The 27,030-nt window shown below is 39.6% G+C and overlaps 3 protein-coding genes across 10 annotated transcripts in view; 1 reads left to right on the forward strand and 2 right to left on the reverse strand.

Annotated features, from left to right (window-relative positions):
- The window catches only part of si:dkey-246g23.2 (solute carrier family 66 member 2), a 53,018-nt gene extending 48,255 nt beyond the window's left edge, over positions 1-4,763 (reverse strand). Inside the window, exons 1-2 of the mRNA XM_027161763.2 lie at positions 4,626-4,763; positions 34-316 (exon numbers count right to left, since the gene is read on the reverse strand). Of these exons, the coding sequence (XP_027017564.2) occupies positions 34-242 (209 nt within the window). The 5' untranslated portion in view covers positions 243-316; positions 4,626-4,763. The remainder of the gene's footprint in view (positions 1-33; positions 317-4,625) is intronic.
- A 333-nt stretch (positions 4,764-5,096) lies between these two features.
- Positions 5,097-9,433, forward strand: hsbp1b (heat shock factor binding protein 1b). Its single transcript, XM_027161767.2, has 4 exons — positions 5,097-5,228; positions 8,092-8,158; positions 8,879-9,002; positions 9,101-9,433. The coding sequence occupies exons 1-3, from the start codon at positions 5,184-5,186 to the stop codon at positions 8,995-8,997; spliced, it is 231 nt and encodes a 76-aa protein (XP_027017568.1). The 5' UTR covers positions 5,097-5,183; the 3' UTR covers positions 8,998-9,002; positions 9,101-9,433.
- Positions 9,434-10,392: 959 nt separating this feature from the next.
- zgc:173742 (DNA topoisomerase I, mitochondrial) overlaps positions 10,393-27,030 on the reverse strand; it is a 47,356-nt gene continuing 30,718 nt past the window's right edge. For 7 of the 8 annotated variants that reach the window (XM_027161753.2, XM_027161758.2, XM_027161752.2 and 4 more), the window contains exons 15-20: positions 23,735-23,803; positions 16,072-16,186; positions 13,463-13,590; positions 12,412-12,506; positions 11,706-11,855; positions 10,393-10,659 (exon numbers count right to left, since the gene is read on the reverse strand). In XM_027161753.2, coding sequence (XP_027017554.2) covers positions 10,557-10,659; positions 11,706-11,855; positions 12,412-12,506; positions 13,463-13,590; positions 16,072-16,186; positions 23,735-23,803 — 660 coding nt within the window. In that variant the 3' untranslated portion in view covers positions 10,393-10,556. The remainder of the gene's footprint in view (positions 10,660-11,705; positions 11,856-12,411; positions 12,507-13,462; positions 13,591-16,071; positions 16,187-23,734; positions 23,804-27,030) is intronic. The other variant, XM_027161760.2, reaches the window with a different exon arrangement.

The following is a 27,030-nucleotide window of genomic DNA, read 5'->3' on the forward strand; positions in this document are numbered from 1 at the left end:
CTCTACATCACAAACTCTAAATCATGCACTCACCAGAAGAAGATGCGCAGTATATTGGCGATGAGCAGAACCAGGCACACGCGGGTGGAGAAGCCCTCAGTGTTGCTGGTCTTCTGGATCTCCTGGTACTGGGGGATGTATGGCACTGCACCCCCAAACACCATAACACACGAGGCTAACCATGACAGAAGAGTCCATGAGCTTTCCATTGCCACGACTGACTCCTCCAGCTCAGGGTCCATGGCTCAGAGCCGCACCAGCACCAACTCCTCCACCACCACGACTGCTGCTGCTACTGCTGAACTCATACACTGTCCTGAGATCATTTACATACAAGAAGAGAATTTACATACTGAAAGGAAAAGTACAGTATAATCAGTAATATATATATATATATAAATATACACACACACACAAAAATAATGACAAAAAAAATATGTGATCGTAAAAATCCGTGAAGAAATGCTTAAAAAATTGAGATAAAACTCTTTTTACTGTAACTTTCCTATACGTGTCCATGCATGCGCCTCAACACAGGTAACAGAAGCTGACACTGAATCTGAACTGTGATTCACTGCCTTGCCTCAAACAGGTTTAATTACTCATCTCAAGCAGGATTAATTACTCCCATAGTGTTCCTGCCCTTCATTACCAGACTCTGAGCATGATGGTGACCCACTGTGAATGATTCTATATCAACGAGAGAGAGAGAATATATTATCACACAGGGTAGCACTAAAATGTCTGAAACCAATTTCAGCTCAGCCTCATGTGACCACCTTCATATTTATTATATCTTTTATCATCTAAATGCAACAGATTTTCCTTTCTTTCCCCCTTGTGTGCAAACCTGCTGATTAAACACCATTTCCTAAAAATAGCTCTATTGCAAAAAAAATGCCCCTTCAAACACTGGCCTTATTTTCTCAGCTACATGAGACTGCTTTTGTAGAAAGTCTGTACTCACAACATTCTGCTCAACACCCCCCCCCCCCACACACACACACATACACACATACACCCCCCCCACGAAAAAAATGAAAAATAAATACATCTTGGGCCTGAGTTATAGGCCTCTGAACATCCTGGATTTCCCAAATGGTTATTAATGGCTTTCATTCATACATTCCCCAGACATATACACACATACACTTGAAAAAGTATTCATGGAGATATATTTAGCGGCTTTCACACTGGCAGTATTGTCTAAAAAAGAGCACGGTCTGCATGAAAAATGGTTTGCGTGGACCAGGAAGCATACTGTGGTACTAAACTCAAGACTACCCCAAGTACTGTTGCACTGAAACTGTGCCTTGATTCCTGCGAATGTGAAAGCCCTTCATCCTCAGGTCTGCACTTGTTCTGAAAATAAAGTAACCTGCGCATAAGTTTTAGCCGATGACGGCATAATTAGTTTCCACGACATGTGTGTACCAAGAGTGACAGAGGATAGCAGCAAAATAGTTAAAATACAAATGTTACATTGTGCTCTGAATTAAAGAGACACCAGTGAGCGTTCGACCAGACCAGACCAGACCAGACCAGACCAGACCAGGACAGCCAGGACAAAAAAAATCACATTGCAATGTGAAAACCAGCTTAGTGTGTAGCTGTAATATATGCAGTGTAGTAATTCATCATATGTCCTCTGGAAACTTATGGAAACTGCAATATTTACTACATAGTACCTAATATATACTAGCATATAAGTAAACAATTATTCATTGTAGCACATGCTCCTGTTCAAAGTCACAGAGATAAATAAAACACTACCAACCATAAGACTTCATAATTGAACAGATTACTGGGAAGGTTTTCGTGTGTGTGTGTGTGTGTGGGGGGGGGGGGGGGTGTTTAACTTCCCTGTTACAGTTAGCCCTTCATCAGAACAATCATCAGTCTGCAGTTGGTACACCACTTCCTTGACAGAGCTAAACTGCTATACAAAGCCACTGGTTACAGGGACAGGAAATTCAAATCATGCTGTTTGTGACATATTTGCATGATCAAGGCCTTTAGTGAGACAATATGGAGACGAAAAATCTTCAGCAGTGCTCTGTTTGTGGAACTTGTTGATACTTGTGTGATCACTGTGACGTGATTACACAACAAATGTACACAGTCTATAGTATAAAATGGGAGGGTTGAGTCAGAAAAGGGCATCCAGAGTAAAACCTGTGCCAAAATCACACATAGGAATCAGCTGATTCACTGTAGAGTCCTAGAGCAGGCAGCAGGCAAACAACACCACTAACAACAAGACAAGGGTTTTCAGGCGGTAGCTACAGTAAAGGAAAAGTTACCCAAAATGCTGTTCAAATAACTAGTAAAGGAGGTAGCAAAACAATTATGCTGTGCACCACTGTACAAACACAACCCGTGACAGAAAAAATACAAAAGAATAGTCATTCAAATATCAAACTTGGGGAAAGGTAGATAAATGTCCTGACAGTTCTCCGACATACACAAACCTACAATACATCATCCCACACTCAACAGTAAAAATCCTGCAGTAGTAATCCATGCACAATATGGCCAAAGGTTTGAAGATCTGAGCATAACACATGTTCTTGAACATCTCATACCAAGTTTAGTTCCCATGTCGTCTTCTTCTTTCGGCTTTTCCCTTCAGGGGTCGCCACAGCGAATCATCTCTCTCCACCTATCCCTATCTTCTGCATCCTCAACATTTGCACACACTAGCTTCAAATCCTCATTAATTACATCCATATACCTCCTCTTTGGCCTTCCTCTCTGCCTCCTGCCTGGCAGCTCCATGTCCAACATTCTCCTACCAATATACTCACACTCCCTGCTCTGAACATGTCCAAACCATCTTAATCTGGCCTCCCTAACTTTGTCTCCCAAACGTCCAACATCACCTGATGTACTCGTTCCTAATCCTGTCCAATCTTGTCACTCCCAAAGAGAACCTCAACATCTTCAGTTCGGCTACCTCTAGCTCTGACTCCTGTCTCTTCTTCAGTGACACTGTCTCTAAACCATACAGCATGGCCGGTCTCACCACTGTCCTGTACACCTTCCCCTTGATTCTCGCTGATATTTTCCTACTGTTATAAAAACCTCCACTCTTCTGAGAAGATTTTTCATAAAATTTTGTAGCTACTGTAGGTTGGAAGAAGTTGTGCAAATTCAGACAAAAGAGCATCAGGAACTCATGTGAGGAGGTGGAGGAGGCCCGAGGTTTGGAGGATGTTCCAGTTCATCCCAAGCGTGTTCAATGGGGTAGAGTGAAGTGGGTTCTGTGCAGGTCAAACGATACATGGTACAGCATGTTTTCATGGAGCTAGCTTTGTGCACAGTGCACACTCTTAAAAGTACATAACATTACATTTGTGTTTTTCAAATTTGTGGCAATAATTCCCAAAGTCCCACTCATGGGTTTGATGGTCAGGTGTCTACAAACCTGTGTATATAATGTGGATCTAATCCAAATATTGAGATTAGGAATACACATATGAACTTGATTTGGGAATTCATGTCGTTTGTTAGAACACATTTAGATTGGAGACTGTGGAAAAAAACAGACTTACACATTCCAAGTTATGGGTACAGTGGACTGCAGCATTAGTTCTTGCTTTACCTTTACCTAAAGAGATCATTGCAGCAGCGCTTTAGTACTTAAATCTTTCTTGATCTCTCAACTCTGCGTCTGGTCGTACGTTCACCTTTCCTGCTAATAATGCCACCACCACCACCACAGTTCTCGGTATCTCGTAGATCACTAACTAGCAACTCTAATCTCTGAGTATCTTTGCTGTTTAGCTGCACTGCGTTCTGTAACTTGGAGACCAACTTTTGCGCTGTTCACTACGTCTTTGTTCATTTCTCATCTAATTTCACATAGAACGTTGCTGTTAAACGTTTTTCTCTATGTGTGTGTGTGTGTGTGTGTGTGTGTGTGTGTGTGTGTGTGTCAAGTGCAACTTGGCAATGTTCCCTTATGTATTTCTGAAATCTATAAAGCTGTAATTGTGTTATTAATGTTGCCCAGCCCCTTGGTGACGTCATCACAGCACACAACCACTAACTTTTCATTGGAATAACAAAATCATCACCATCATCATGACCTATCACACAGATTTAACCCTTTAAGGCTAATGTGGTTCAGGGTTGAGTTTTCCTTTAAGGCTTTTCCTTATACTACTCATTTTGTTCCTCGGCACACGTGTTTATACGGAATCTACTTCCTTTTTTCTGTCTAGTACAAGGTCGTCGACATACACACAGACACCCTACACACATCGGCATGTCGTTTAAACGTTAGACACCCGTTTGTTCACGCATTTTGTCTTTTTAAGACTGAGACACACCGCTTGTAGAAACACAACATGCGCGTTTGGTTAATCCTAGTAGTCTAAGAATAGCGCGCGCGCCCTTTAATACCCCAAAAGTGCACGAGACAGTTATTAATTATAATTATTTACAAAGAAAAGAGAAAAAAAAAACAGTAACGTCATGTCATATATCATATCATATATATAATATCATACATCACGTCACGAGTCTTTCTCATTATTATAAACTAAGTAGCAATAATAATAAATAATACAACAATATATGTAGTCTACAGCTTGACATTATAAGATAAGCCACATGTTTACCTTTACTAGGAGAAGACAGACTACAGCCAGCTCAGGTTCCTGTCTCTTACAATGATACCATTTTTACTCCACAAATACACCAAAGGCTTCGTTGAGGAATATTGAGAAATGGAGGGTTTTTAATAGTAGCACTGATGTATTAAAAGTAAAGCCCAGAGTAAAGCAGCGGTGTGTTGTTCACTGTGATCATGTTCTAAATACAGCCCAAGTGCAGGAGGAGGCGGAGTGGAGCTTTACAGAGCAAAAACACACCACACGTGACAAACAGGACCACAAATAACCCGTTTCACATCAGATTATTACATCACTAAACGTGTGGTTGTGTATTATTATTTATGTCATTCCGTTAGAATCGTCTTTTGCTATTGTAACGTTTGGGAAGCTTGAAATTTCGTTCAACGCGAGATTTCGAGAGAGGTCTCGCGAGACTTCCGCTAAATCTCGCCGGTTTAGACAACAGCTGTTGTTTTCTGGGGCACGGATCAAATTAGCTGGATATTGACTTTGTGTTATCGCTGCGTTTTGGTTGACTGTTGGTTCGCACTAATCACACTAATCATGGCAGAGACGGATCCGAAATCAGTGCAGGACCTTACAGCAGTGGTGAGTTTCAAACATTGGGGTTGCTAAATAGCTGTGCTAACTAGCATAACAATCACTGTGCTAAATAGCATAACACTGTGCTAACTAGCGTAACAGTCACTGTGCTAAGTAGCATAACACTGTGCTAACTAGCGTAACAGTCACTGTGCTAACTAGCGTAACAGTCACTGTGCTAACTAGCGTAACAGTCACTGTGCTAACTAGCGTAACAGTCACTGTGCTAACTAGCGTAACAATCACTGTGCTAAATAGCATAACACTGTGCTAACTAGTGTAATAATCATTGTGCTGACTAGCGTAATAATCACTGCGCTAACTAGCATAACAGTCACTGTGCTAAGTAGTGTAATAATCACTGTGCTAAGTAGTGTAATAATCACTGTGCTAAGTAGTGTAATAATCACTGTGCTAACTAGCGTAATAATCACTGCGCTAAATAGCATAACACTGTGCTAACTAGCATAACAGTCACAGTGCTAACTAGCATAACAGTCACAGTGCTAACTAGCATAACAATCACTACACTAACTAGCATAAGTCACAGTGCTAACTGGCATAAGTCACAGTGCTAACTAGCATAAGTCACAGTGCTAACTAGCATAAGTCACAGTGCTAACTAGCATAAGTCACAGTGCTAACTAGCATAAGTCACAGTGCTAACTAGCATAAGTCACAGTGCTAACTAGCATAAGTCACAGTGCTAACTAGCATAAGTCACAGTGCTAACTAGCATAAGTCACAGTGCTAACTAGCATAAGTCACAGTGCTAACTAGCATAAGTCACAGTGCTAACTAGCATAACAGTCACTGTGCTAACTAGCATAACAGTCACTGTGCTAACTAGCATAACAGTCACAGTGCTAACTAGCATAACAGTCACAGTGCTAACTAGCATAACAATCACTACGCTAAATAGCATAACACTGTGCTAACTAGTGTAATCACTGTGCTAACTAGTGTAACAATCACTGCGCCAAATTGCATAACACTGTGCTAACTAGCGTAATAATCACTGTGCTAACTAGCATAACAGTCACCGTGATGACTAGCGTAACAGTCACCGTGATGACTAGCGTAACAGTCACCGTGATGACTAGCGTAACAGTCACCGTGATGACTAGCGTAACAGTCACCGTGATGACTAGCGTAACAGTCACCGTGATGACTAGCGTAACAGTCACCGTGATGATTAGCGTAACAGTCACCGTGATGACTAGCGTAACAGTCACCGTGATGACTAGCGTAACAGTCACCGTGATGACTAGCGTAACAGTCACTGCGCTAACCATAGACATCTACACCTAGATATCGCCTTGGCTACGGCAGTTCATTGGAACGAATGTGTCAATAGAGCCATCTTTGAACAGGGGACCCCCTCCTTTTTAATGCATCATCGTCAATGTAGGCAAAGGTCTAACGGGAACTAGATAATCTACTTTTTCAAAATATAATGCATAGTGCTAGTAGGTGTGTGTTTATTACTTACATTCTTCCGCTTGAGTAAACTTCAAATGAACAATCACTACTTACCTTATAGACTACTGCATGCAACACTGCTACAATGGTGTGACTGTGTGTTCATTTAAACATTTAAATGGTATTGGTTTATTATTATCCCTACAATAAAACTACCTACACAGTTTCTTCCTTAGACTTTTGCTCTGCAGTTGCAGAGTATGAACCTTTGCGACATGGTGTTGTCTCAACTTCTGAAAGGTAGAGACATTCAGTGAAATTAAGCTAAAGTGATGGTTGTCTATGCCATCTTGAGTCTCAACAATGTGATCACGAACATCAAATATGTCCTCACAGCCTACTTCTGCTTTAGATTCAGATTCAGATTATTTTATTTAATGCCATGTCAGCAAGCAAAGCTATTTTCATGGCCAAAATTCAATTACAAAAACACAAATATCATATAAATACAATAAAAACAAATAATTAACAGCAAGTCATGTTATACTTTTTTTTAATTAACGTAAGATCCAAAACCTTTTCAAGCATAATGTCCTTAAGTATGTCCTTAAGTGAAGTAATCTGATAAAAGATCATTCTGCTTGTGTTAAGTCTAGGACAATCTAATAAATGCATGAGTCAATTTTTACTGTCCTTATTAAGAGCTTTGGAATTTACAAACATTGTCGGTTTTCCTAACTGTCAAAAACTTATGGGTAACTAACATGGATTAGCTGCGGTCGTTAACCAAGGACTGAGACAAACCAACGTAACCAGAAATATAATTCTGTAACATTCAATATCATAAAACACATTCTCACTTGTGAAATGTAATCTCATGCTGTCTGGTTTTTAGATTTTGTTTATTTGAACATTCAAACACAGCACAAATGTCCAGCATCGTCCATGAATTCAAAGTACAAGACCCCTGTTCCAAGCTGGCGGCGGTTTTGATGCATTTTTAGAACCCCAAGGCGACATCTAGGTGTAGATATCTATGTGCGCTTACTAGCACAACACTGTGCTAACTAGCATAACACTTCAGGTGCTAGGCTTTCTGTTATATACTGTGTGTAGATGCTCTGTGAAATGAAGTTATATTAGATAATCTGTAGTTCTAGGGAATTAATTTCCCAGCAAGCGATTAAACTGATGATTGATCGACTAGAATGAAATGACTGAGTGGGTTATGTTGCAATCCATACAGCACTGTCAGTAACCGTGCACTCAAACTATATGTACAAACTATATGTTTAACAACTATGAAATGTATTTTACATGTTTCCTCGGTCACAATGTCTGATTCGATGGTCGTTATAGCATCATTTATGCACAGGCAGTTTATAATAATGTGTCGATTGTAATGAACAGTGTAACTCGGTGGCGTGATTGTGTTGTGACTTGACAGGTGCAGACGTTGCTGCAGCAGATGCAGGACAAATTTCAGACCATGTCAGATCAAATCATCGGAAGAAATATCCTTAATCACTGAACACGGATCATGGACAAATACAGGCGCACACATCTAGTAGTGATGAATCCTCTGATTTTTATAATAGTTCAGGTTTCATGCATGAGCAGAACAAGTAGGATCCGTCAAATGTTTGTCAGTGATATGCATTTAATCTATCTATCTATCTAGAGAGAGAGATTTATAGAGATCAGTGTAATTGTGTACGTATTTTTTTTTAACTGTTCACTGATGGAAGCTTAAGTGTAAATCTGCTCACTGCAGTCCAAAATCACCTCTATGGTTTCTAAGTGTTTCTGTCCCCAGGGATCTCATGTATCTCCAAGCTGTCCATGTGGGTCTAACCAGAAATAGAGCATCAGCATTTCATATGGCCATTATGGCTCTTTACGAAGATGTCATCAGCCACAAACTGACTGATAACTGATGGATTGTGTGTCTTATTTGGTTTGATCTGACTGGGATCTTATTCAGTGTTTAATACCGAGGAGTATGTTAAATATTATTCTGTATGTTTAGTTTGTACAGACACCATTCCAAATTATATTCTGTGTTGAATCTACACACTCTGGAGTCTCTTCCATTCAGACAAACCACCTTACCTGCTGAGCTCTTTCAGCTTATTTTAGGCTACACATTTCATCATAGCCACATTGTTTAGGTACAGCTTTCCCATAATCCACAGTTGCATAGTACTTCGTCTGTCTTCCTTAACGTGAGCCACTTGATGAGATGAGCACACGTATCGACGACCTGGAGAAGAACATCGCTGACCTGATGACTCAGGCTGGGGTGGAGGAAGCAGAAGGAGAGAACAAGGCCAAAGGTGGCGAGGCCTCTTAATGAAGGTAATATTTTACCAAAGCTTTGTATTGGATGGGTTATTTAATACTGTTTAGTGTACAGCAGTTACAGTAGACCTAAATTCCTCTATTCTCTTCAACAGGTTCCCTGGCTACAATGGCATAAAGGAAACTTTGAGAGCAGCAAATTTTCCCAGTAGTGTAGCTTGATCTAACCTGATCTGATTTTTGTTTGTATAGTTCTTTTTTTTATACTGATTTCAGCTAATACTTATAGATATATTCCTGATAGTGTTCTCTAATATTGAGGCTTATCTTTATGGATAGTGCATATCATTTTTTTAGCACACTTTAAGGCCAGCCAGCAGCATGGTTGAGGCCTGTGACTGTATTATGAGCGCACTCTCTGTGTGTGCCAAAGACCAACCATTCCAGTTTTAACTGAGTTTGTGCTATTAAAATGGTTTCATACAAAACAGGAGCAAGATTTCTTTTTTTTTTCCACCAACAAATGCATTATTGTTCACAATGCTAATGAAAACAGTAAGCACATCTAAGTATATGTAGCACCTGATCATATGGCACAGAGGGTGCGTTAAAAAAAGTACATTGGAGGACAAGAGGGCTAATCGTTTCTAGATCTTTTTCTGTGCCTAGTAAATTTAAGGGGAAAAACAGGAAAACTAAAGATAAAAAGCTCCTTTTCCTTTTTTTTTGACTAAAGAGACTGTAGTTCTGTCCACTTGTTTTTAATTGGCACAGTTTCTTCTAGATAAAGCTGGTGCACAGTGACGGTAACCACTACACCAAGCACACCTGGTGCTTTTCCCCTACAGTTAATTCGATCTGAGCTGCTGGAAAGGTTAAAAGTGTAGTATGCATGATTTGCATAGGAGGGGTCAACAAACACGTGTTAGATCTAACATGCAGATGTTCGCACCACTGTACAGAGACTTGTAAACAGATGTTAATCAGAAGAACACGGATACTAACTCACTGTAAATCAACCATACAACAAACCTGCTGCTTATGGTTAAACTGTAGCACCATGTACATAAGTATGTGCAATGTGTTTTCACACACCACCACATTTCCACATTCTCTACAATGGCTTCATTTAACATCCATCGTTAAATGTAAACAGATGTTGTAAACAGAGAGTGCGCTCATAATACTGATCAGACCTCGGCCTGCATTCCTGATCACTTCCAGCCACAAGCGAGTCTGGACCTGTAATCCCTCAAAACGCAAAGAACGCAGGCTTCAAGTCTCTTCTCTGTCCTAGTTGGATTATCATCTGAGTCACTCACTCAGTCCTCTAACACAAACTGCAGTCCCACCCCTTCAATAAACACTGAAGTGAGCACACACTCCCACAGTGACGCCTGCTCCAGGTGGAAAAACCAACATGTCGCAATGATTGTGTGACACTGAATATAAGAAACGTACAAATATTTATTGAAATTGATAGTAATAAAACAACAAACTGCTGTTATAAGAACACAAACTAAAAGCAGTAAACTTTGATGCTAAAAGCTGGAGTCTATAAATGCTTGTATACAAACTTCAGGTTAAGTTTTAAGTGGAACTGTAAACGCATTAAAACATAAAGTCGAGCTCAGTCATGTCAATGGCCCAGGCAAACTTATCCCTCTGAGTCTTGTTATAAATTTTATCCAGTGGCACCTCCATGTTCTTGCACCTATGAAGCAAAATAGAAGAAAAAATACAGCAAATTATAGCACATTATTTACATTTTTTAAAGTACAATAGCAAAAACACAAAAAATTGCTGGTTGCCATATTAATATTGTTTATCGGTAGGTGGTGCTAGTATTTGACCAGCATTCGTAGTGGCTCAAGCAGTTAAGGCTCTAGGTTGCTGATTGGCAGATCAGGGTTTAAGCCCCAGCACTGCCAAAGCTGCCACTGTTGGGCCCTTGAGCAAGGCCCTTAACCCTCACTGCTCCAGGGGCACAGTATCATGGCTGATCCTGCAATCTATAGCAAATCTGCTAAAATGAACCATTCTGGAGAGAGATTTAATGTCATCAGTCACATCAAGTGAGACAAAACAGAAGCAGTTTGCATTTTCTGCTGATTTTCTCCCGGCTATAAGGGTCTGCTTCCACCATGTGAAGCCAGCCAGCAGTGGCACACACTCAGTGGAAAGCATTATCCATTCCTTCCACATGCGTGAGCTCACAAACGCTCATGATTATCTAGTGGGAGACACCGGATGCCAAGCAGGGCAATTTTACTCTTTTTGGACATTCAGAAATTCAGATTGGAACTGGTGCGAGATCCAGACGGCAGGCTGAACGCTTTTCTGATGTGTCAATCAAGTGCCCTTGAAGAAAAAAAAGGGATTTTCTGCCTTTTTACTATTTAATTAATTTATTTATTTGGAGTGAACCTGATACATACAAAAGGTGACGGCGAGAGAATATTAGAAAATATCTGCATCAATATGATTCGATACGACAACGTGGATTGACGAATCAATCATAAACCGATTATGATTTAAAAGAAACAGAACTGATGAATAAATCATTTAAGAAGCTAGTGAGGTGAACTGTCTGTAAAAGGAAACAGGGGAGTTAAACACAATCCTTCTCTACATCATCGGTCAGAAAATAAGGGTATGCCGAAAGAAATGTGTCCACTGCCTTCAATGGCTACTAAACTGAAATGTCGCCTACGGTATGGTGTGGAAGCTGGAGGTTTATGCCTTAAGTAACAGCCTCACCAGGCAACACTGATGCGTGGGTCCAGATAGTTTAGTTTGGAGGTGCTCAGGGCGATCTGCTTGTTCTCTTCTTTGTCTGTTGCCTGAACCTCCATTCTGAGCAACTGCTCTTCACAGCGATGCACTGTCTTCTTCTTCTTCTCTACCACACTAACACACACACACACACACACACACACACACACACACGTGTCTTAACACTATCTATTACAGTGCATAGAAAGTCGGGAGGTGTTTAATACTCTGGAGCTTCCTTGACTCTCGTACAAATCGTACGCTATAGTTTACAAACTTCAGTACTTTAAGGAATTATATACATGATGTGTATATTTTATACAGGAATATTTTTTAACGTCCGTTACTTTAAATGTATTTTTGGGCTTAAGAATGAACACAGTATCTGCATTTTAATACAGGATATAAATCTATCATCTGTTAGAATCTGCCGCTCCCACACAGGCGGTGCGAGAAACACCAAGTGTGCAATGCTAAACAAATAATAATGGCTAAACAAAGAAACAGAGTGCATTAAAGTGCATATCTCATAACCGTATGAGAAAACAACTGATGATTTTAATAAACCTACCACGTTGCACTCCTCCTTATGTCCTCGGAGGAAGGGGGAGGGAAGGGCATGCGCGTTAAAGCACATTAAAACGAGAAGCACGCTGATTGCACACTGTTCACTTCATTAAAGGACACTTACGCAAGCAGTTTGCTGTCTGAGTTCGCTTTGGCTTCCTTCTTGGCCTGCTTCAGCTCCTTTTTAGCCAGCGCTAGCTGCTCTTTCCTGCTCTCAATCTTAAAGAGAGAAGCAGAATAAGACACACATGTGACAGCAATGTATAAACAGATCCACTCATACTACATACAGTTACAAAGCACAGAAATGTCTGGCATGGTTCATGTTAAACTCAGGCGTTATGGACAGCGGTGGCTCAAGCAGTTAATGCCCTGTGTTACTGATCGGAGGATCGGGGTAGAGCCCTGCACGGGACTGTTTTTTATAAACCCTCACCGGCCCGCTCCAGCTGAATTTCTGACCAGGACCGCCCACGCCTGCAAGCTGCGTGTTCCACTCCCGCCCGCACCCGCAATGTTTGTGTCCACTCCCGCGGATCTCCCGCTAAATTTTCTGACCACCCTCTCCCGCCCAGGGCAAAGGTGAAACCGCCCGCTCCACGAGATTTGCATTGGGTCCCGCGGGAGCCCAATCCCAATGCAGCCCTCTAGATCGGGGTTGAAGCCCCAGCACTGCCAAGCTGCCTTTGTTGGGCCCTTGAGAAAGGCCCTTAACCCTCACTGCTCCAGAGGCGCTGTATCATGGGTATGTGAAGAAAGAGTTTCACTGTGCTGTAAGGTATGTTTGACAAAATAAAGACTTCTGTTCTATCCTGTACACATCTAGGGAGTTGGCCAACTGCATGAAACTCCTAACAGGATGTCCTGGATGTGACTGTAGTTTGTGTAAGTGTGACTAATCACAATAGAATGTTCACTAATATAGCTTACTAATGATGGTGGGTGAGTAAAGATGCAAATTCCTCCCTCAACGTCACTGATAAACCTATTAGTTATGTTAGAGGGCTGTGTGTCACTGCACCTCAAATGACTCTAAATAAGCCATAAAGTAAGTAATGTTACAATGATGGACTCCACTGTGCTGTGTTAGAGCTTTTCTTCAGTTCTATTCAAAACAAACCGCAGTAGGTACTATTGTATGCACACACAAACACACACACACACTCTCTCCTCACCTTAGCCTGCAGGTTGGCCATGGACTGCTCGAAGGTCTTTGGCGCCGCCCGCTGATGGTTACAGAGAACTGCAACCGCACGGTTCGCTCTGTTATAGGACAGCAGCTTCTCAGCCTGGTTATCTGAAGCTGTATATAAGAGAAAGGCAGTGAAGCTGATAAATGATTGTCATGCATGATCAACACTCACACACACACTCACACTCTCACGAATACACACACACACACACTCTCTCACTTGCACAAACACACTCTCTCTCTCTCACTTACACAAACACACATTCTCTCTCACGCGTGCACACACACTCTCTCTCACGCGCACACACAGCACACATTATCCGATCATGATCTCCTAAACCATACTGATTGATGACAGTCTCACCTTCAGCCCTCTGAGTTGATGTGGTCAGATATACTGTATGTAACACATGTGGTACACACATTACTATTAGAGTGGAAACATACCAGAAACTGGTTATTACCTACCTGTTGCGGCAGTCACAAGTTAGTTTACCTTATATTTCGGCTTAACGCAGTCAGGAAGAGAAGTTAACTGAGGTTACGACTAAATAAAGATTCTGAGTTATTAGTTGTAACTAAGCTCCTTATGCTCCTTAACAAATTCCACACACTGCATGTGCATGTGTATGTGTATATGGAGACAGCTCTGAAGATGGCTCGAAATTCCTGTACTGAAGTGAATTCCTGATAAACACCACGTTGTTTTATTTTCCTAATTGAAGTCTCCATTCATGTTCTGTGAGCCAAGCCATTTACAGCGTTATCTGTTCAGTAGCATGGACAAAGGAAGCTATTACACATCACAGAAAGATGTTTTGTGACTCTGCTCTGTTAGACGGCAGCTTATTAAGGTTCCTGTAATATACAGAACAGGTGAAAAAGAAAAGACATGGAGAACTACGACACTTTATTGTGGTCCATCCTAAAGCTGCACATACACACACCAGATTATAAAATGCCCGACTTGATGGTCGATGATAGGAATCTACTGTCGTCGTTCATCCCGAACCTACGTGCTGCTGCTAGCTGGCTGTGTTGTCAGTGTCACCCTGAATTGTGAGCTCTGAGCTTTCCAAATATGAACCTCCTTATCGCCATGGAGATTCTGGTGACCCAGAGTGACTTAGAGAGTGTGTGTGTGTGAGTGTGAGAGAGAGAGAGAGAGAGAGAGAGAGAGAGAGAGAGAGAGAGAGAAGCAGACCGAAAGACAGAATCAGCCTGAAAGAGACAAATGCACAGAGAGGGAGAGAGAGAGAGAGAGAGAGAGAGGGAGAGAGAAGCAAACTGAAAGATGGAGACAGAAACAAAGAGAGAGAGAGAGAAGCAGACTGAAAGACAGAGACAAAAACAGAGAGAGAGAGAGAGAGAGAGAGAGAGAGAGAGAGAGAGAGAGAGAGAGAGAGAGAGAGAGAGAGAAGGTCCAGGGCCAATCACAGTGCAGCACTGCATGAGGTGTAACTATATAGTGCCTTATACTGTATATTCACTCCGAATGTCCAGCAGAGCCTCTGTCTCCAATTCTGTCCACACAAATCCTCACACACCTCAGTGTTACAGCTTTGAGCTCAGTGTCACTGTATCAACACATGAGCAAACCTGGGGGTCAAAAAGTGTGGACGTGTCAGTGTTTTGAGTAAGGTGTTGATATCGACACAAACGAAAGGGGAATTGAAAGGAACCGTAGCAGTACAGTCCAGGCAGAGAAAGAAATTCCAGGTGATGGAGACTCGACTAACACTGGCTTAAAGACCAGGACGGGGAATCATCTCAGAGAGCTCCTAATTTACTTTGGATATTTCTGTTGTAGTGACAAATTAGATCATTTCTGACCTTATGAGCTCTTTTAAGAGTTAAGATGCTTAATGAATAGTTTTAATCTTTACTCTTTAAACGCCCACATTTCTAAGAATTGTGTCACAACTCTTTGCACTGAGAATGTTCATGAATACGAGCCCTGATTTTGCTTTTTAGACTGGACAGAGTCAAAAATGTAGAAACGATGTGTTCTTATGGTCAAGTGCGAGTTAAAAGACCCTAGAAGCCGAGTTCTGTTTGTACTGCAACTCCGCCCACATCGAGAACTAATCGCTTGGCAAGTGTCCTTCTTGGAGAGCAGGAAAACATCTCTATCTCTTGTTTTCTCTGAGATTTTTTCCCACTGCCACAAGAAGTGATTTCATCATCTCTGAGACCACAAACTCCCGCCCTTAGAGTTTGATTGACAGGGCTGCCTCAAATGTGCCTGTGAAAATGCAAATGCAAACTTGCGTAGGGAAATACTGGGAAAAAAAAATGCCGATCTGCTTTTGGCAATTTAATTTTGGCACCCACTGTACAGTACCGTGCACAAAACCACAAAGGCAAGCGCACCTTTGCTCAGCCACGGAGTCTGAAATACGTCTTGAATAAAGGCGTGCTCGTAAAGGAAACGTAATTGCGAACAGACATCTGAATTAGCATTTTCTAATTAGCATTTGCATTTGAATAAAGTCCGGAAAATGCCATCATAGGAATGACTCGTGCTGAGCAAAGGAGAAATGAATGTTCTAAATCCAGCACAGTGTTAATTACAGTCAGTGAGAGACTTACGATTGCTGAGCTCTTTGAGCTGCTGCTGCAGCGTCATGGAGGCGTTGTACGTCCTAAAAACCTTGGCTGTGAGACCAGGCATCAAAGAACTCAGATGTTTATTCAACAATGCCGTCTGGAAAAAGAGACAGAGAAGACATTACTGCACCTATACACTCGAAACACACACAGTAAAGTATTTTCCATAAATAATGATAATAATAATAATAATAATAATCCTCAGTGGGTTTGGATGGCACTAGATGGCACTGTGGCACAGAGATTGAAACGTGGGTCTGCGGTGGTTCTACAGTGCCACAAGCAGACTCTCCAACGTTTAAGATATTGGTTGCAAAAGGCAGTTTTTGGAGCTTAGAAGTATTTAAATACGATTTTTGTTTTTATATTTTAACTACTTATACATTAAACAAAATTGTTTTAATTGTTAATCCCTTTGGCCAAGATCCTTAACCCTTAATTGCTCAGTTGTATAAAATGAGGGGAAAAAAGTCACTCAAATAATGTACAGTGCACAAGAAAAACACTATAAATAAATAAATAAATAAATAAATAGTACCTTAGTATGTATTATGCAAGCAAAATTCAGAATGCATCCATTTTCACAGTGTATTAGTAAAGGATAATAAAAGTAATAAATTGCACGATGCACAAAGCTATCGTTGTTCATTTGCTTGTTATTTTTTAACGTATACACTTAAAAACACTCTGGAGTCTAGAAAAAAATATCTAAGCTCAAAATAAATAAAATGAAAATTGTAAATAAAAGTTTAAAAAAGATTATATATTTATTACTATACTATTTATTTACGACTTATATATATATATATCCACATATGAACGTGCAAGACTATTTTGGAACCTAGCATTTCTAAATCAAATGGAAAAAAAAAAGAAATAAAATGGTTATTAATAAATAAACAAATAAATAAATAAATCGATAAAAATAACACACATACACACACACATATATATATGGGTTGGAGTTAAATAACAAGACATTAAATGACTCGAAAGATCAATCTCACTACAACAAAAATGCAAATGGAAAAATAGGAATACATTATACATATTTCTCGCTCTCTCTCCCTATATATACACACAAACACACGCACGCATACATACTATATGTGAAACGATATGTAAGCATGTTAAATAACTTAATTCAGCAGAGTCAGCATGAAGAGGACTGTTATAAAGCAGAAAACTGAATTATTAACATGTGTACTGTCCTCAACATGTGCGTTATTCACAACAGACCAATAAGACACGTTACAGCTCTTCTCCACCAAAATGCAGTTACTGTGCCGGATAAAGTGTTCCATCAAACTGATACTTTTCACAAAATAGTCTTTAAATTGTTCCATAATTGATATCTTTTAAGCAAAATAAAGTAGATTTCTGTATAAACAGGATGTTGCTACAAATCTGCAGCAACGTGTAAACAATTACGGCGTTATTACAGAAAGAGACTTCGAAATGTGAACACCTCAGTAATGCTTATATTTATACTGCATAAATAATAAACCACTCAAAAAGCAAGCTATAAAAGATAAATGAACATCATTAAGTGCACACAATGGAGATCTTCAAGAGTCAAAAACAAGGTTTGTCGGCATGAATAGGAAGCTGCGACGAGCAAAATCCTCACTCTCATTTATCTAAGCGCACAATCATTAAAGTGTACTACAAGAAAAACAGCATGATTACTTATTCTGCATGCTTAAAAAGATTAAGATTTATAGAGAATTATCAGTAAGGCCAAAGGGGAGCTCTGGATCATCAATCTTCCAAGTTCTCAGCATTCAGCTTTCTTTCTTTGTCAGTTCTGGCATCAAAATAACCAGATTATTTTCAGGCAAATGTATACGACACGTTGGAAATTGAATACAAAACATTTAAACAAATAAATGTATTTTCTCAGCGGTTCCCTTGGCTGAACAATTACATTGAAGTGTTTAGGAATAAAACCGTTTATTTCAAACCAAAACAATACAAATCCCAACATATATTATTCCATCTGATCTGACTGGTCAGACGGTGTGAGGAATTCTCTCTCCGACATCAGCTCCGGCTAGAACTGTGACGAATTCAAATCTCAGGTTTATATTAACATGCTCTTTTCGAAATACGTTTTCGTTTCCATGGCAACAGCTTATGCACATGCACTTGTATGGAAGGTGTGCCACAGAATCTAACACTCTAAAATCAATGCTCTAAAAAAATTTATATATTTTAAAAAATAATAATAAATAAATAAACCATAGCGTTAATATGACGATTCTTCCTGTAAGATTCTTTGGATGGAGTCTCAAGTCCACGGAAACAGGTTAAGCATTTCCTTTAAGTTTTTTGACCTAAAGTAAAGTCAGGACAGAAACAGCACACTCTCAGTGACATGTGAAGCTGCAGTTCTTTTCTTATCAACTTAGGGAGGGGAAGAAAAAGAAAAAAAAAAAAAAAAAAGAGTCTGGTTTATAAACGGATTTAAAAAACCCAAAGTATTCCTTAATCCTTAATAGAAAACACTAACTTTTGGCAAACAGCTGTAGACTAAGAGGCATTAAACACATTGGAATGTGGGATGATAAGAAAATAATCTGCTTTTATTTTGTTGCCACTGTTGTTTATTTTCTATAGACAGCACGTCGAACCGTCACGTTTTATTGTGCACTGATTACACGATGCCCTGACGTCTGCTTCCATGAGCGCTTGGTACCTTATTGCTCAGGTTTAACCCCAGCATGCTTTGCAGTCTGCCCTCGTTGAGATCATTTTATTGGTTGAATCTGAATGCCAATAATCCAGCAGCCCTCTCAAAGCCTGGCTTTGATCTGGATCCTTACACACTGTTGACTCGTGGTTTCGAACATCTGGCTTCTTTATGACTGAGCTGCACGTGCTGTTCTAATCAAATCAAACGCATAAATAAAACATAGCCCATAAAATATACTGGACCAAGGTTTTTTTTTTTCTTTCTTTCTTCATGCTTTTCCACTGTTCATGAGGGAAGCATTCGGTTTTCAGTAAAATTTTATGTGGAAGTCACAGCACGGGGAATTTTAACAGTATTATAAAATCTAACATTGTATAATAGATTTTAGCAGCTTTCTCGGAGTAATAGGAAGACTGGCTACCTTAGAAAAACACGGCGGTTTATTCGTCATATCCATCATACTAGGAATCGAACAAAAAACAGACACTGGGTAGGCCTTCACTTTGCATGGATGGATTCTACAAGACGTTTCAAACATGCCTTTGAGATTCAGCTCCATGTTGACGTGACTGCATCACGCAAGACAGTGCTGGGACGTAGCCATTAGAAGAGATGAAATGAAGCAATGCACATGGTCAGTAATAACACTCAGTCTGTTTCATTCAGGTGATGATTAATTGGTATGAAAAGCCCAAAGTGTGACAAGAAATCATTCCACACACATCATTACACCACCTCCACCAGCCTGGCTGTATGAATCCATGGATTCATGATGTTGAAGCCAAAATCTGATCTCATCATCTGTGTACCACAGCAGAAATCAAGATCCATCAGACCAGGCTACATTTTTCCAGTCTTCACCCATAGCCCACTGCTGCCTCAGCTTCCTGTTCTTGGCTCCCAGAGGCGACCCTGATGTGATGATCTGCCTTTGTAGCACATCAGGATCAAGGTCTGGCATCTTGGGCATTCTGAGATGCTTTTCTGCTCAACACAATTGTACAGAGTGATCATCTGAATTACCGTAGCCTTTTTTATCAGCTAGATCCAGACTGACCATTCTCCATTGACCTCTTTCAACAAGACAGACTCTGGAGAGTTTGTTTGATAATCCCAGGGGATTCTAGTGTAGAAAGCATATTAAAATATCTTGCTATAGAAAGTAGTTTGAGTCAAGGCCCTTTTTCTATTATATATATATATATATACATATACATACATACACACACATTATAACATTAATTATAATATATAATTATTTATTTAATTGTAATATTTATTAACTATTAAAAGCATAAATAAATTCTTTTATTTCATTACAATTTTTATTAATTATATATATATATATATATATATATATATATATATATATATATATATATATATATATATATATATATATATATACACACATATATATATATATACATACATACATACATACACACACACACCAACAACAATCAAGCCACAGTCGAGATCGATTTCGATGTCTTCTATGGAGTCCCTGGGTTCAAAGTTTTGGTATTGTGTAACTAAAAGGTACAGGTATTGTGTAACTAAAAGGTACAGGTATTGTGTAACTAAAAACAAGTAAACCCATTACTCGGCTTCTTAACGGCAAGTTGCCTACCATATGTGGTGATTTGGGGACATTTCTTTCATTTGAATAAGTGTTGGTGTGCACAAGCAGATTAATCTAGGATACAAGAGCTTCATCCATGGTTATACAGTAGTATACAACTGTGCAGACACGTGTGCTGAAAAAAAAGGAATTATCTTGTTTTGGGGGACAAAAATAGAGCTTTTGAAGTGTTGATTAAGGAAACCCCTGGAGGGTGAGGTTAAAAGCAGCTGAGGATTTTCTGCCAAGTGGGAAAAAACGCTGAAGTCAACAGAAGTCCAATAGGTTGGGGGCTACATTGTGTGTGTGTGTGTGTGTGTGTGTGTGTGTGTGTGTGTGTGTGTGTGTGTGTGTGTGTGTGTGTGTGTGTGTCTAGAGATTGCTTACACTGGGACTGAATGGTCACTTTGGGGATCATCTCCAAAGTGCAGTGGGGGCCATCATACCGTCTGCATTTGAAATGAAAAGCAGTTGTGACACTCAGAAAGAGACTAAAGCATAATGACACCAGCTGGGTACTCGCAGGTTAACTGAACAGTCCAACACAAAGGCTCTCGAGCAATCTGCAGCTACCACAACCACCTACACATCGCACCTGATCACTCTGCACACACACCATGTGTAGTCAAGTAGCTCCCAGGTGCAACATGTGTGTGTGTATGCACTATGTCAGATCTATAATAGCATATATTCACTTGAATGGCTATAAAAGTAAAGCATGGGATGTGAACTGCGAGTGTATTTTGGCGTCCACAGGGCTGGCAAGCAGGAGTGTGTTTATCTGTGTTAATGACCCTGGCTGCAACTCCTGACAGAACATAGAGGCAAGCCAGAATCATCACGGACACATCTGGACCCGAGAGATACTGCAGCTCAGCTCGCTCTGTCTCTCTCTTTTATACACACACACACAGATATAGTGCACTTCATAATAATTGGACGGTGACTTTTTTGTTGTTGTTGTTCAGGCTCTGTACTGCAGCACCACTGCGCTTTAAATGTGCTGGAGTGCAAAGCCAAAATAACAAGTTAGTGCAGTGTGTCAGCTTTAATTTAAGGCTGTTTACATCTGTGCTGGCTGTGAGCACAAGAATCACAGCTCGCCCCGTACCATCAGTAACCGGACAAATTAAGCATCTTAAATAAACTTGTCATGTTTAGTGCTTGGTTGTAAATTCTTTGCAGTAAATGAACGCCTGAAGCCTGGGACTGACACGCCTGCTCTGTGACGAGTCTCTTTCATTCGTTTCCTACAGCCGTCGTGGATCACTGGAAGAGAGCTTTTCCCAAAATGCCCTCTAGGGTTTTGAAAAAGATTTTTTTTTCCATTTTCATCCCATTTTAGCTGACTCCGTGTGAGCGGACAGAATTGCAGAACAGTAATGCAATTTAATTGTGCTTTATTTTATTTAGGGATGATTCGCTAGAGATCCAGGTATCAGATATCAGGTATCAGTGGGGTTAGTGCGCATGCTCCACTAATCCCAACACTACAAGACGCTGCCGAAGCAGGAGACGACGTCACAGGAGCATCGTATACGCTGAAGTTTGACTAATCGATGAAACACAGAAATTAATCTGCCATCCATCAATTATGCTTTAAATCTGTCTGCATGTGACCTCGGAGAAGATAATCGAGTGGGCCAGACAGGAACGTCCTACATTTAAGCCTTGAAATCCCTGTACTTTCTTTAGTTTCGACACCAAGGCCACCTTTTTCCTTCCCTCTTATCTTTCCATCACTAAAACCCAGAACTCTGAAAAACGAAAGCAACCGTGCAGATAACTGTTCAATTACTGGCCAATTATTAATTAAAAATTTTTTTTTTTAAATAGAAAAATGCAAAGAAAAGGCCTTTGGTTCCCACAGGTTCACTTGGTTCACCTCATTGCACAAAGTGAGTCAACACGCTCGCTTAAATATTAATAAAACTCTCCGGCATTGACTAATGTTTATTCACATCCATGACTAAAACCAAATAAATTAGCAAAAATTTAATTACGGCATGTCTCAGCATGTTGATCGCTTACTGAACTCTGCTCTCTAGAGGTGTAAATACGGAAATGTGCTAGTCGGCCTCCGTTCTGAATTTTAATTTAGATGATGATTAACGATTTGGTTTGGTACGGCTCCTAATGCAGTGTTGCTCCATTACTGTTATTTAGTGCTAATGTTAGGGGAAACTTAATGCGAACAGTTATTTATTTAACAGTTATTTCTGAAACAGGCATCATCTGTGTTTATCTAAAGTTCATCACCTCTAGCTGATTCAAATTCACTTCACGTTCTAACTTATTTTTGAATATCTTTAATATAAAGTCAGAGGTTGTTGGGTTTTTTTTCTCCTTTTCCTATTAATCTGTAAAACCTGTGATGTGCGAATAAGATTCCGCTGATTGTGACATAATAGACAAACCTTAGTCACACTTTTCCCCCCACCTTATAACACCTTTGGGGGGGAAATAAAAAAACAAAACAAAACAAAAAAAGCTACGAGCTAATTAGCATGCGATTTTGAACAAAGAATGATTTCTCTTTATTCACCTAATCTATTCTTTGTTTTCCAAATATCTCCATCTCCTTAAATCTCCTTATATACAGTACAGTATTCATTTACCAACGCGACTCACTTTTCGTGTTCTGTGTTGGTTTTACTCACTTGCTCTCTGAGCTGTGGACTGATTGGCTGGGTGACAAAAGAAAAAGAAAAAAAAAAAACACTTTCTGCCTTTTTCTAAAAAAATCATCCAGATTTCAAACCACTTCCCACTTTAGTGTGGAAGCACTCTTGTGACTCCCCGGAGTGATATTCGTTTCAAACGTGCCGAAATTTTTACTGCTTTGAAAAAGAAAGAAAACACACGCACACAGAATTGTGGCGCAGTCGCAGGAGGAAAAGCGGAGTGTTCAATATCTTAGTCACGAATGACACTAGGTTCAGGTATTTGCCCAATCCCACACAAGCAGCATGTAATATGATTTGTACTAATCTCTGCAGAGCTACATGGCAGAGGCCAGAGATTTGAGACTGTGCTATTCAGTGCCAAAGAGCAGCACAGAGCAAATTACCATGTCCCTGTACTCACACTTACAATTACCAAGCTGGCCTGCCTCTCCAGCCTTCTCTCCTTTGTTCACTTTCCTTCTCTCCAGCTCTCAAAGCTGATTTTCAGAACGGACTTCAAAAGATAATATGCTAATATGCACGCTCTCGTTCGGTTTAACACATGACCCGCTTCAGATCTGACACCTAAGGCACCTTGGTGGTGCTGAAAAGGCCAAGAAATTATGAAGGGGGGGAATAAAGAGGGAGGTTTATACTCACGTTTAATCGATCAAACAGGTCTTCTGTTTCTTGCTTGTTTTGCATAAAAAGCTTGAGGTTTTTAAAAACCTGAGTGAGAGACAAACAAAAAATAAATATGTTTATCAAACCCGGGGCTCCAGCACTTCCAAAGAGACAAAGAGTTTATTCAGGAGGAGGTGAAGAAAACAGGATCTTGTGGAAAATGTCAAATATAATTGAGAACTCCTCCTTTCTATTCTCGCTAACGGCTAAACTATGTACAATGCTAATTAATCAGCCATGTGCAGGGAATGGAGGGTGGGGGTGAAGGAGGGTGAACACACACACACACACGACAAAGCTGTCAAACAGTCAGGGAGTTTCTGGCAGGATCTACTTCACTCGCTGATTGAACATAGTGCAGCTGTGATTGACTCGTTCATGGACCTGTCAGTCTCCTAATAGTGGGTGGTGTGTGTCTCACACGTCATTACAACGCTTATCATAACACACACACACACAACATACACAAACACATACAGACCCCATATACAGTATATGCTTACACACAACATATACACACACAACATATACACATACACAAACACATACACACAACATACAAACCACACATATATACACACAACATACAAACCACACATATATACACATACACACAACATACAAACCACACATATATACACATACACACAACATACAAACCACACATATATACACACACACACACACACAACATACAAACCACACATATATACACACACACAACATACAAACCACACATATATACACACACACACAACATACAAACCACACATATATACACACACACACACAACATACAAACCACACATATATACACACACACACAACATACAAACCACACATATATACACATACACACAACATACAAACCACACATATATACACATACACACAACATACAAACCACACATATATACACACACACACACAACATACAAACCACACATATATACACACACACACACAACATACAAACCACACATATATACACACACACACACAACATACAAACCACACATATATACACACACACACACAACATATAGACACACACAACATACAAACCACACATATATACACACACACACACACAACATACAAACCACACATATATACACACACACACACAACATACAAACCACACATATATACACACATACACACAACATATAGACACACACAACATACAAACCACACATATATACACACAACATACAAACCACACATATATACACATACACACAACATACAAACCACACATATATACATACACACACACACAACATACAAACCACACATATATACACACACACACACACAACATACAAACCACACATATATACACATACACACAACATACAAACCACACATATATACACACACACACACACACAACATACAAACCACACATATATACACACACACACACAACATACAAACCACACATATATACACACACACACACACAACATACAAACCACACATATATACACATACACACAACATACAAACCACACATATATACACACACACAACATACAAACCACACATATATACACACACACAACATACAAACCACACATATATACACACACACACACACAACATACAAACCACACATATATACACATACACACAACATACAAACCACACATATATACACACACACACACAACATACAAACCACACATATATACACACACACACACAACATACAAACCACACATATATACACACATACACACAACATACAAACCACACATATATACACACACACACACAACATACAAACCACACATATATACACACACACACACAACATACAAACCACACATATATACACACACACACACAACATACAAACCACACATATATACACATACACACAACATACAAACCACACATATATAAACATACACACAACATACAAACCACACATATATACACACACACACAACATACAAACCACACATATATACACACAGACACACAACATATAGACACACACAACATACAAACCACACATATATACACACACACACAACATATACACACAGCATACTGTACACACACACAACATATACACACATACACAACATACAAAGCACACATATACACATACAACATACACACACACACACACATCATATACACACACACAACATACAAACCGCACATATATACACATACAACATACACACACACACACATCATATACACACACACAACATACAAACCGCACATATATACACATACAACATATACACACAACATACACACATACACACAACATATACACACATACACAAAATACAAACCACACGTATATACACATACAACATACACACATCATATACACACAACACACATATATACACATACACAACATATACACACATCATATACACACACAAAACATACACACATCATATACAAACCACACACATATATACATACACACACAACATATACACACGCAACATACACACATGCACACAATGTACATGCAAACCACACATATATACACATACAACATACACACACAACATATACACACACAACATACAAACCACACACACATATATACACATACACACAACATACAAACCACATATATACGCATACACAACATATACACAAGATACATATACACACATTGCCTTTCAGGCACTGCATCATTGCACAAGCTGATAGAGTGAACAAACCGATATGACACACTCATAGAATCCACTGGCAACAGATGCCACCATCAGGATCGCCGATTCTTATTCATCTAGGCAGAGGAAAGACGGGCGGCTGCAAATTACGTCTCCTCTCAATTACACCTGACATTTTCAACAACTCTTGTTTACTCTAAATCAACCTGCTAAATATGCAGGGCACTAATTATTACTCACCTCATGACTTTTTGTTTAAATGTTCTCATTTAAATAATGAAAGCTTGTGTTCTCAAACAGTGCTGAAGCAAACCTTATTTTTTTTTCCTTTTTGCACCTGCTAAATTAATGTGCCTTCTTATACTACCATAGAAGAAGCAAAACAATAATTACCATACTGTATATATATATATATATATATATATATATATATATATATATATATATATATATATATATATTATAGCAAAAGAGCCTCGACTCAAGCTGCTTTCTATAGCAAGATATTTTAATATGCTTTCTACACTAGACCTCCAGCTGACTCGCAGTGTGAGACGGTATGGACCTGAGTGGCTAAACAACTATTTATTGCAGCTGGGATTGCTGGGATCAGCT

This window comes from Tachysurus fulvidraco, chromosome 13 (genome assembly GCF_022655615.1).
Source record: "Tachysurus fulvidraco isolate hzauxx_2018 chromosome 13, HZAU_PFXX_2.0, whole genome shotgun sequence".
Lineage (NCBI taxonomy): Eukaryota > Metazoa > Chordata > Actinopteri > Siluriformes > Bagridae > Tachysurus > Tachysurus fulvidraco.

Excerpts from the sequence above, each read along its gene's own strand:
- hsbp1b (XM_027161767.2), top strand. The coding sequence starts at position 5,184 with ATGGCAGAGACGGATCCGAAATCAGTGCAGGACCTTACAGCAGTG. Across the intron at positions 5,229-8,091 it reads TGCAGGACCTTACAGCAGTG|GTGCAGACGTTGCTGCAGCA; the intron begins GTGAGTTTCAAA and ends GTGACTTGACAG. Across the intron at positions 8,159-8,878 it reads AGATCAAATCATCGGAAGAA|TTGATGAGATGAGCACACGT; the intron begins ATATCCTTAATC and ends AACGTGAGCCAC.